Consider the following 12265-nt stretch of genomic DNA (forward strand, 5'->3'; position numbering starts at 1 on the left):
AAATAACTTTGGAATTGTGATTTGAAAAAGCTGGACAGGAAAAGCTTTTCAGACAAAGGGTGCTATTGGGACAAAGACAAGGTGGCAGGAAAGCTTAAAGGACTTCGTTGTTTATATTCTTTGTGTCAGGGTGACAGATATGTATCAGGTATACATTCTGTCTCGTTAAGGTGCCAGAGGCCTAAAACCGCTGGATGGCCTTGCTGACAACTATTTTTCCACATCTATCCAGGTCCTGTCTCTTCCTCACCGTCGACTGGTTTGCTGTTGCCAGCTCTATGAGGTGCCAGATCCAAACCGCCCCCAGAGACTGGGGCTGCATCAGCGGGAGGTTTTCCTCTTCAATGACCTCCTTGTGGTATGGGCATTGGGCAGAAGGAAATGGGAGGGAGATAGTCAGCACAGCTGTTGGCTCTGGTGCCAACCGTGCTATGTGGAGTGTGGTTGGAACGCTGCAGCATGCCATCTGCGCGGTCTCGAGTAAGGCACAGCCCTTCTCTGGCCCTCATTTTCTTTCATTTTGCTTTGGTGACAGCCACACCAGGGCAGACAATGTGAGAATTGCGGGGAAATGATAGACCTATAATCTGGGAGGTAGTAGGAAGTAGAGGGTTGTGAATCTGCGGCCCTGCGTACCTTTCTGTTGTCTTGATGATGGAAGTGATTAAAACAAGCATGTCACTGGTACAGTGGCACACCACATCTTTTAGTGATGGATTTGTTGGATTCTGTGGATCTGAAGGGATTTTCAGAATTTCCTGGACAAGAACCACTCTTCAAGATGGCTTAGCCCTGACTGCTAGAATCCGTTGTGGGCTTTTGGGGAAAAGGGGGTGGGTTTGTTTTTATTTTGTTTTGTTTTTCTAATACAGGGTCTCACTGTACAGCTCTGGCTGTCCTGGAATATGCACTCTGTAGACCAGGCTAGCCTCACACTCACAGAGATCCACTGGCCTCTGCCTCTGGAATGCTAGGATTAAAGACGGGCACCGCCACACCAGGCTAGAATTTGCCTCCTAATGGGGTTCACCTCCTACTCAAGTTCCTCACCGTTTCTTGGGAACACAATAAGTATTCCCCCCTCTGTTCTGAGACAGTAATCCAGGGATTTGAGAACAACAACCCTGTTCCTTCCTTGGTCTTCTCTCCTTCACAGCAGCGTTTCTCAGTCTTGGCTCTGTTAATATTTTGAGGCAGACAATCCTTTCTTGCAGGGGCCTGTCTTGTGCACTGTAGTATTTTAGCACCACTCTGGGTTAGCCACTAGAAGCTAACAGCAAACCTCCAACCAAAAAAAAAATGTATTCTCCAGAGAAAAGCAAAAGAGAGAAAGATGGGTGGGAGAGGTAGAGAACATCTTCTTCAGGGAAGAAAAGAAAAGAAGGCAGCATCTTCTTCTCCAGATGTTGTTCTGTACTCTCTCCAGTTGAAAATTACCACTCTAGACAAAATGCCTCCAACATCCTTTCCAAACCTTAGTTGCTTGCTTCATGAAATAGTGCTGACCCTTATTTCCCGGAGTTGTTGAGAAGATGAACTAAGAACTCAGTGCCTGGCAACACAGTTCAGTAGTAGAGCGCTTGCTTAGCATATGCAAGGATCTGGGTTCCATTCCCAGCCCTACAAAAGAGAAGAGGGTTTAGAGACAATCACATTTTCAAGAGGCGTGCCTGGCCCACACAGGAACCGAGTCACTGTTAGATGCCCTTCGTGCACTGACGCCACTCTGTGTATGGAGCTCTATGCTGGCTATTGAGCACATGGAGAGAAATCAGACTCAGTCCTTGTTCTCAGGGACTCACTAGGACCTAAAATGTGTTTTACAACATGGTGTGGTGATAAACCCCTGTCACCTAAAGCATTTGGGATGTGGGGGCAAAAGGAACAGGAAGCTAAGGTCAGACTGGGTTATGTGATGGAGGCCTTATCTCAAACACCGCACCACATCCCTGCCAAAAAGTGTTTGACATCATTGTGCACTGTAACCAACCTAAAATCAAACGCTTGTTTTAAGAGCCATTTGTAGAGGAAGGGGCTATAGTTTTGTGATAGAGTTACTTGTCTGGCTCCAGGTTTCATCCCCAGCATACAAAATAAATGGAATAAAATAGTCACTTGCAAATTGTCTGAGCTTATGTTAGTGTAAAATCCAGAAAGCCTAAAGACTTTGGGTTGGCGAGAGATTAAGTCTGTTCATAGGCTAGGCAGGAGTTGCTGTTATGCACTAGCTCTTGATGGTGGAGGTTGGGGTAGGTGAAAGAACCTGAAAACTAGAGCCCCTGCCATCTAGGCCATCAGGGAGCAATCACATATTCAGAACTACCATAGAGTCTGACAAGGGAAAAGGTATAGAACCAGAACCTGCACCCTGGAAGCTCAGAAGGTGGAAACAGAAGTCTGTGTGAGGTACTGGGACGAGCTTCCTGGAGGGACCAGCATTCATTTAGTTCCTTTAAAAGTTGTGGGTGTTTGTATATGCTCACAATGTCACAAACTTGCGTTTTCTCCCACCTCTCTCTTCCTCAAGTTTCAGTTCTCCCTTGTGGGTATGTGTGCTCATGTGTGCATGTCTGTTACGGGGAATGGGTGCGGAAGGTGCTTACTAGAAATGGGTATCACTTGGAAATTCCCCACCCTAAACCCAGCCTCTTATCTTTTTCCCACCCTTGTTTGCCAAAGGTCACCAAAATTTTCCAGAAGAAGAAGATCTTGGTGACATACAGCTTCCGTCAGTCCTTTCCCCTGGTGGAGATGCACATGCAGCTCTTCCAGAACTCATGTGAGTCCCCTTCTGAACCCTAGCATGCATCCCAGGGTTTATCAGAGCCCATGCTCACCCTTCGTCTACATGAGCTTCCAGCCTTTGAAGTCCTCCTCTACAATTGCATTAAAGTCTCCAAAGTATCTACTTGTCCAAGGGTGGAAGGAAAACTAGAATGGAGTATGATTTGGGTGTGGCCCCTGGAGAACCTGGAATAGCAATGTTTTATATATTCCTTAGTGAGCAGATGTGGAAGCCACCCCGTGCTTGAAGTGCTGAACTGAGAACAAGAGCATGCTTGAGTGTCATTCAAGAGAGCAAAGTCATTGTGAGAGGCAGAGGGACAAAGGAAAAGGTTTCTAGAAAGCAGTTTAGAATTATGTTTGCCTTTCCATCCTGGAGTCTGGCATAAGGTTGCCAAGGCTACCAGGAGTTCGGGGATAACATACAACCAAACCGATCACTGAGTTTCAATATATTTGTGGTGTTTCTACATGATCAGAGCAGTTTTTGTTAAATTCCAGTGTTTTTCAGAATAAAACTGGCCATATCTCGCACTATGTGAAAACCCAATTAGTTAGTTAAATGTTTAAGCAAATGTTTAAATACAAATTGTCTGAGGAGTTCGGGGATAAAGGGAAAGCACTGAAGATGCTTGAGGCACTTCAGAATTGGGTGTTACAGAAATAATTGCCACGGTGTACAAGGTGATGTGTAGGGAAGTATTTGAGAGGCAGAGACAAAAAAGTTACTTGAGCCCAGGAGTTTGAGACTAGGCAAATAGCACGACTCTGTCTCAGATGGTTGGCAGTAGCAGGGAGTGGGTTGGATCATTTCTCAGTTTCTAGTCTTAGCCACTTTGCTTCAAACCTGACAGAAATACCCAGCTTCTCCTGTCCCCTCCCATTGCCGCAGATTATCAGTTTGGGATCAAGTTACTGTCTGCGGTACCTGGAGGGGAACGAAAAGTCCTCATCATCTTCAATGCTCCTAGCCTCCAAGACAGGTTGCGCTTTACCTCTGACCTGCGGGAGTCCATTGCTGAGGTGCAAGAGATGGAGAAGTACCGTGTGGAATGTGAGTAGCTATAGCATGACTCCTTCTCCCGTCATGATACAGTGCCCCACAGACACCAAGAATCCTGTCTTCTGACAACCGCAGAGTTAAGGGCTAGCTTGCCCAACCTTCCTACCTTCATTCCAGGAACCTCTCACCTTCTGCCTGAATACTTTCAGAGACAAGAAGGTCATTACTTCCTTACCTCAGATTATTATTCCAGCCATTGTGAGTCTATGCCGGGGCCTCCACACCCATCCTCTCATCATGAGCCAACTTTTCCTTCTTTTGAAGGGAGACTCAGGGCATAAGAGTTAGGACTGTAGCTTCGTACTTCATGTCTGCTATTTGTTAGCTGGGCAAACTTGGGTGAGTTCCGCAGCCCTCTGAACCCTTTGTTCAGATGAAACAGGAATAAAGAAATCTTCACAGTTCTTTCCCACTGCTCTTCTGAAGAGACAGGCTGGTCCTTACCTCCTCTTCTTCTTTCTCTCTGTATCTCTCTCCTTCTCCCTTCCTTTCCCCACTCCCTTCATCTCAACAAAACTCCTACATAAGCTCAAAAAAGAAAAAAAAAAAGAAAAAGAAATCTTCACTGAGTTTGACAAAGAGCCAGACACAGTGGTTGCACATCTGTAATCTCAGTACTGGGAAGGCTGAAACAGGAAGATTTCAAGTTCCCAGGCCAGCTGTGGCAATGTATTGAGTCTCTGTTACAATGAGAGGAGAGGGAGAGAAAGTGGAAGAGGGGAAGAGAGGGAGAAGTTGAAGATGAAGGAGAGGAAGAGAGGAGAGACCAGTGCATTCATGGTGTTCAACAATACCATTCCTTGTCTCCTCTCCTCAATATCAGCTCCCAAACTGAGGTCCAGCTCAATACCCGAGACCTACACCAAGTTATTTTGATCATGGGCTATAGAAAATAATGATTATATCTCATTCTTCTTGATGCCCTTCAAGGTTTCTCTTCTCCAAGCTAAGCAGTCATAGTTAAGTAACATGGCATTGAGGAGAAAGAAAGCAGAGAGAAACAGACCTTGATAGGTCTGCAGCCAGCAAGGCAGAGTATCAGTTCAGTAGAGACCTGGAGCCGCTGGGGAGATGTAAGGCAAGAGATTAGCCATATCAAGATAAGGAGAGGCCCACTAGATCGGAGTTTTCCTGACCTCATTGGAGGCATAGGGGGGGGCCAGTAGAGCAAGATAGACCTGCTTTTAGAATGTTCGCTTCACCGATTTCAACTGTCTAACCCTGAGCAAACTCTATAACTTGTCAAGTTCTCAGGTTCTCCTGCATAATGTAGACTATGCTCATAATGTGGAATGAGTGGGATCAGGTATGTGCTGTCCCCAGCATTCTGCCTAGCACATAATAAAGGCTTTGATTCCTGGCAGTTTCGTGCCCTTGCTCTTCCGAGAGCTTCTCTGCTATGAAGCAAGGCATTTGAGAACTGCATGAACATTTGACAGGACTGTCTTTCACCATAGGCTAGAAGGGCCTTCCCATCCTTCCTGTGAGCCATCTGTTGCAAAGCTCTTGTTTAAAGGGCTGGGGTGTTTAGCGAGGCCTATCTACAACAGGGTAAAGAAATGACGGACAAGAAGAGGGAGAGGAAGCAAGAAGAGGGGGCACTTATAGGGAGGAAAGCAAAAGAAGGGCTCAGTGGCATAGGATGGGCGGGGCACCTAAGGAGCTTTGAAGATAGAGTTGTAGTTATAGAGGGGAAAAGTACTACGGGGATGGGGGTGAGGTAGAAAGCTTGGGGAGCAGAAGGAGGGAGGAAAACTGAGGTGGGCTGCCAATCAATTCAGGTGGGTTCTCAATGTTATTCCTGACCTTTTCCCATTTTCTCCACTGCTACCCAGCGGAGCTGGAGAAGCAGAAAGGTATGATGCGACCTAATGCCTCACAGCCTGGAGGAGCCAAGGACTCAGTGAATGGGACTCTGGCCCGCAGTAGTCTGGAGGACACTTATGGGGCAGGCGATGGGCTCAAGCGGGGTGCACTCAGTAGTTCCCTGCGAGACCTCTCTGATGCAGGTAAGTGTTTTGGGCCCCTTCCCTGGCTGGGGAGATGTGGGACCAGGTGTCCTCTTTGCCTCCTGTCACTCACTGGCCTTCCTCCATCACACACACACACACACACACACACACACACACACACACAGAGCCTTCATTCAGAGCCCTGGGCACTATGTCACAGGGGGCCTGGTAGCCAGATCAGAACAGGTGGGGCCCAGGGTTTCTGCCAGGGAGTATAAAGTGGGGCCACAGACTCTGCCCCTCTCCTCTTTTCCCTCTTCTGTCTCTCCTTTACTGCCTCTCCTCCATATTTTCCTCCTCTCTTTCCTCCTTCTCAACCTCTCTTCCTCCCTACCTCCCCCTCTTTAATGGGGGAAAGGGGTAATGGGGTATCTGTCCCTGGGAGGGACCTAGGCCTGGTGCCCAGCTCTGGAGCCCAGCAGGGTGGGGAGGGAGGGTTGCTGCTCTGACGCTGGGCTCCTTGCTTGTGGGTGCAGGGAAGCGGGGGCGGCGTAACAGCGTGGGATCGCTGGACAGCACCATCGAAGTAAGTGTCAGCTCCTGCCCCACTCATTTTCTGCATGAGCCCTGCCCTGGCCATGGAGCCCCAGAGGAGGAGGGGACCTGTTGCCTACCCCTCTTCCGTGCTGGGTACCATATGGCTGCCTCTCCCAGCCAACCACTTTCTCCATCTGTCCTCACTCTGTCTGTCCTCACTCTGCCTGTCTCTCAGTCTGTCTTCCACTCTCCCATGTCCCTTCTTAACCCCAGGGCCAACTCCAAATAGGGATGCCCTTGGACTTGGGCCTCGAGAAACTTTAACCTCCAAATCCTGCTCTTTGACCCCGAGCGAGTCACTCTGCCTCTCTAGGCCTAACATTTTCTTGGCCTGAGAAATGGTCATGAGAAGGAGGTCCTACTGATTCTTCCTCTGCCCTCTGAGATTCAACTGAGGTAGTGGATGTGTCCGCAGAGCCGGCCACAAATACAGGACTGCTGCTTGGTTTTTGCTGTTACTTTGGGGGTCCTTGTTGCTCCAGCTTCAGGGACAGGGGTGGAGTTTAGGGCTGGGGGTTTAGATATGTAGACTGGCCTGACTTCCCTCCCTCCCCCGTTTCAGGGGTCTGTTATTAGCAGTCCACGCCCTCACCAGAGGATGCCACCTCCGCCCCCACCCCCGCCGCCAGAGGAGTACAAGAGCCAGAGGCCAGTCTCGAACTCCTCATCTTTCCTGGGCTCCCTATTTGGAAGCAAGAGAGGCAAAGGGCCCTTCCAGATGCCACCACCGCCAACAGGCCAGGCCTCTGCCTCGTCTTCATCCGCTTCCTCCACCCACCACCACCATCACCACCACCACCATGGTCACAGCCATGGTGGCATGGGGGTGCTACCTGATGGGCAGTCCAAGCTTCAGGCCCTGCATGCCCAGTATTGCCAAGGACCGGGCCCTGCCCCACCACCCTACCTCCCATCCCAGCAACCCTCTCTGCCTCCACCCCCTCAGCAGCCTCCACCCCTGCCCCAACTGGGCTCCATTCCACCACCACCTGCCTCAGCCCCACCTGTGGGGCCACATCGACACTTCCATGCCCACGGCCCAGTTCCAGGACCCCAGCATTATACCTTGGGCCGGCCAGGCAGAGCCCCAAGACGAGGGGCTGGAGGACACCCTCAGTTTGCTCCACATGGCCGCCACCCCTTGCACCAGCCCACATCCCCATTACCCCTGTACAGTCCTGCTCCACAGCACCCGCCTGCCCATAAACAGGGCCCTAAGCACTTCATCTTCAGTCACCACCCACAGATGATGCCAGCAGCAGGTGCAGCTGGGGGCCCTGGGTCCCGGCCACCAGGGGGATCCTACTCCCACCCTCACCACCCCCAGTCACCACTGTCACCACACTCACCCATCCCCCCTCACCCCTCCTACCCGCCCCTGCCCCCACCCTCCCCTCACACCCCACATTCACCCCTCCCACCCACCTCCCCCCATGGCCCACTGCACGCCTCTGGGCCCCCTGGCACAGCTAATCCACCCAGTGCAAACCCCAAGGCCAAGCCAAGCCGGATCAGCACTGTGGTCTGAGGAATGGAATGAGTGTACTGGGGAACAGATAGTCTGGGGAAGTCCACAGGAGAGGGACCTTGCCCCTCTCTTCTTCCTCAGTTTTTTCAAAATATATATACACTCAGCAGTGTCCTTCTTTCCACTTCCTCCATCTCTCCAGCCCCTTCTTCTAACCCCTAGCACTTGTCATGGGGTTTCCTTTCAGATTGGAGGGCCCTTGCCACTTGCAGCCTGAACTTAGGGCACTGCAGTGCTGGCAAGTGGTAAGGGCCTCTCCGTAGTCCTTGTCCTCCCTTTCCTATCTTCCTCTCTTCTCTTTCTGGTCCCTGGAGGCCTAGTTGGTGGTCTCAGACCTCTGGGCAGATGGGAGCGTCCTTACAAGCTGGTGGAGAAGGCAGGCTTCTGGAGCCGTGGGGGTGAAGGCTTCCCCAGAGCTCCTCTGGCTGTGTGGGGCTAGGAGAGAGCTCTGTAGAGCTGTGGCCAAACCTCAGGGCCTAGCCACACACCTCTATGTGTCTTTCTGCCTGCTGGAGGACACAGACTGTCCATGTACTCTGTGGGTGGAACCCCGCTTGTGCTGGCCCCCACTGAGGGCACTGCTTCCCTCTCTTGAGCCAGTCTGTGTGTGCCCTCCTAATAGGCCCCAGCCCAGACCTCTTTGGCTTCAGGAACTTGCCTTGCCCTGCAATGTTCTTATCCTGATCAAAGTCCAGACAGGTTTTTTTGGAGGTGGGGGGGGGGCTCAGGTCTGGGATGAGAAGGGTACTGCCCTCCCTCACCCATATTGCATGCCCCCCCATTCCTTCTTCTTTTCCCACCTACAACTGAAGACAATGCACTTTACAGATATCACCCACACATATCTCACTGGGGCAGGGCACCCAGCATCAGCCCTGGGGAAAGACTCCCAGAGGACCACCAAGATGTCCTTCCTGAGGCAGAGATTGAAGCCATCAGAGCTGGGGCTGCAAGCCAGAATGCCCAAGCCCCTCTTGTTCATCAAAACTCCACTGCCTCGCCAGCCCCTCTGCAGTCCTGTTTATTTATTATAAATATATTTTTTACAAGTCCCAGCCCCTCTTCTTGCCCTACACATCCAGCAGCTCCTTTCACAGTCCCTGCCTTCCTCTCCCCTGTCAAGTATGGGCTGCAGTACAGACAGACAGATGGACCCTCTACGTCAAAGGGTCCCTGGGGCTTCAGGTTGTGGGAGGGCATTGGTGGGAGGGACTATATGGAGAGGAGCGGAGCGGGGATTCAGGCATTGTCTTTTTCCCTCCTTGTATATAAGAATGTATATTTGATGCCTCATAAAAGACCTTGTGCTCACCTCTGGCTTCTGCTTCCTACTTCTGCCCCCTTCCCCACTGTGGAGCCCATGGAGAGAGGTGCTAGTTCAGGGAGGTGATGTGCTAATCATAGTTCAGACAACTGGGCATGCAAAATGCTGCAGTTGGATGCGGGGGGGGGGGGGGGGGGGGGGGGGGGGGGGGGGGGGGGGGGGGGGGGGGGGGGGGGTAGATGAGGGTGGGTTTTCTGTCTGCACGACAGTGGCAGGGGCGTGGACTTTGGTGTTGATCTAGTACACATCCTGAGGTTTTCCCTTAGGCACAAGAGTTTCAGAGAATGATCCAAGTCTTTGTCACTTCAGTTTACAGTTTGGGATGACCATACGTTGTTATGCTATCGAACTTGGCGGTCACAACCTGTGCCCCAAGTCAGGTTCAGCCACTTGTCTTCATTAAGCCAATTAAAACAGCCAAATTAAAAGTGAAAAGCAAAGCCGGGCGGTGGTGGCACACACCTTTAATCCCAGCACTTGGGAGGCAGAGGCAGGCGGATCTCTGTGAGTTCGAGGCCAGCCTGGTCTACAGAGTGAGTTCCAGGATAGGCTCCAAAGCCACAGAGAAACCCTGACTCGAAAACAAACAAACAAACAAACAAACAAAAAGTGGAAAGCAGAATGAAAAAGATTTATTCGGTGTGACCATATTATAAAGAGGGACAAAGAGACACCACCACCACCACCACCACCACCACCACCACCACCACCACCACCACCACCCTCCGCTATGTCTATCTTCAGGGTCCTAAAGGGAGGTCAAAGTTTTTTTTTTTCCCCCGAGACAGGGTTTCTCTGTAGCTTTGGAGCCTGTCCTGGAACTCTCTTTGTAGACCAGGCTGGCCTCGAACTCACAGAGATCCACCTGCCTCTGCCTCCCGAGTGCTGGGATTAATGGTGTGTGCCACCACTGCCCGGCTGGGAGGTCAAAGTTTTAAATAGGAACATGGATAGGCACAAAACAGTCCAGGTCAAGGTGTGGTTCCAGCCACCATTGACCCTTCCTTGTCTGGGCTTCAGTCTCTTCCTGTAAGGTGGTTAGAACTGGGGAAAACCTCTTTCCTGGAGACAAGTTCTTCTGGCATGAGATTCATGGAAAAATTCCCTTTCTTTGAGGCACATTGTTTAAATAATCTGATAGTTAGATTGAGAGACACAAGTGTCTCTTTAATAAAATATTCAGGGTGGAGAGATGGCTCGGAGATTAAAAGCACTTCCTATTCTTGCAAAGGACTGGAGTTTGATTCCCAGCACCCAAATGGTGGCTCATAACTGTCTGTAACTCCACAATTTTGGGGGTGGGATCCAACACACTCACTTTTTTATATTTATATATGGATACACACATATGCATAAGTGGAAATAAAAACAAACCGGGTGGTGGTGGTACATGCCTTTAATCCCAGCACTCAGGAGGCAGAGGAGGCAGGCAGGTCTCTGTGAGTTCAAGGCCAGCCCTTGGTTTACAGAACCAGAACAGGCTTCCAAAGCTACAGAGAAACCCTTTCTTGAAAAACAAAAAGAAAACGACTTTCTTTCTCTCTCTCTCTCTCTCTCTCTCTCTCTCTCTCTCTCTCTCTCTCTCTTTTTTTTCTTTGGAAAAAGAGTATCTTCATTTCTGCCAGGCTAGTTATAGCTACATGGAATTGTGATAACTGCATGAAGTAATCAATGCCTAGCACCTCAGATGGTGTAGGTATTCAGCAAGTTAGTTCTCTTATCTCCTTTCTAGAGTTTGACTATGTGGAAAGCGTGTGGCCTCTGTCACTCTTGCTGTGACTGGCCTGGTTTTGCCTTGGAACCCCTGCTACTGACCCTCTATGCAATGACTGGCCATATTTTTGTTCTTGATAGCAGCGAGGTGACTTGAGCCAAGAAGACCCAGGTCCAGATAACTTTCTATGAGCTCTGCGTATATACTTAGGATATTAACTAACAAATAGCTGTCTTTCCTTTACAGAGGAGACAGGCCACACAGCAAGTCGAGGTGAGGTTTTCTTGTAACCCAAACCTATTTCCACTGGCCCAAGTTGCTTCGCTGTAAAATGGAGCCATTTCTAGCACCAGTAGTTAGTTATACCCTGGGTCTCAACCTAGCACAGAAAGAATGGGACGGTGTAATGGCTCTTAGAGGCAGCAAGGTCCCAGACAACTGAGCTGATAGTTTCGCTGCTTTCCTAGAATGTGCAAAGGTGAATGGTTTAGGTGAGCCTGTACTTCTTGGATCAGTGCCTTTGTTTTCTTCCTGGTAAAGCATGCTGAAAGGCTACCCAAAGAAACAGCAGCTAGAGCCATATAAGCATTTGGTGCCCCCCTATGAACTGGACGTGAGTGTGAAGAGCCCAGACGTGGAGTCCGCACAGCATCGATTGGTTAAGCTAGACTATCCTTGGTCTCACCCAATTTTTTCCCATTTCAGCTAGAGATTGGCTCTATCTTGGCAAAGTTTAGCCTTTAGCACTTAGATACTGACCCATTCACCTGACCCCTCAGAGCCTGGTTTTTGACCTCTAGAATGGAGATAAAAGTCTTGCAGTACAACTGTTAGCTGATGCATGTGAAATGCCTACCTCTTGACACACAGTCAGCCAGTTGTTCTCGGCCACCTACAGAAATAAGTGCAAAAGTTAGCAGTTCTCCACAGGATGTCCTAGCCAAGATCTCAGAAGTCTTCCCCTCTCGTTTGCTGCACAAACACATACACACAATTAATTGATGAATGGAATTTTTAAAATTAAAAAAAGTTGCAGAATTCCAAAGCAGTAGTAATACAGAATAAACCATTCTCATTCCTCAAGGAAGGAATGAAGATATAGAAAGGAGGGACTAAAGCAAGGCTGAAAACCCAGTAGGATGAACATTACATTCTGTAGCTTCATGTCTGGTGTCTCGGTCACGTGGCATCATAATGTAACATCCAAAGAACCTGGAAAGCCCTGCCCCCGTGACCCCTTTCTTGGGCTGGCCTTGTTGGCTGGCTGAAGCTTTCCTTAGCAAATGTTCCCATTACCCAGGCA

The 12265-nt window shown here is 49.8% G+C and overlaps 1 protein-coding gene across 5 annotated transcripts in view; it reads left to right on the forward strand.

Moving 5' to 3' along the window:
• The window catches only part of Iqsec2 (IQ motif and Sec7 domain ArfGEF 2), a 78826-nt gene extending 69601 nt beyond the window's left edge, over positions 1-9225 (forward strand). For 4 of the 5 annotated variants that reach the window (XM_050131215.1, XM_050131210.1, XM_050131211.1 and 1 more), the window contains 6 exons: positions 233-358; positions 2680-2779; positions 3677-3838; positions 5683-5856; positions 6336-6385; positions 6959-9225. In XM_050131215.1, the coding sequence (XP_049987172.1) occupies positions 233-358; positions 2680-2779; positions 3677-3838; positions 5683-5856; positions 6336-6385; positions 6959-7924 (1578 nt within the window). In that variant the 3' untranslated portion in view covers positions 7925-9225. The remainder of the gene's footprint in view (positions 1-232; positions 359-2679; positions 2780-3676; positions 3839-5682; positions 5857-6335; positions 6386-6958) is intronic. The other variant, XM_050131214.1, reaches the window with a different exon arrangement.
• The last annotated feature ends 3040 nt before the right edge of the window (positions 9226-12265 follow it).

Source organism: Alexandromys fortis, unplaced genomic scaffold, assembly GCF_014885135.2.
Source record: "Alexandromys fortis isolate MF-2015 unplaced genomic scaffold, M_Fortis_MF-2015_v1.1 scaffold_373, whole genome shotgun sequence".
In the NCBI taxonomy this organism is placed as follows: domain Eukaryota; kingdom Metazoa; phylum Chordata; class Mammalia; order Rodentia; family Cricetidae; genus Alexandromys; species Alexandromys fortis.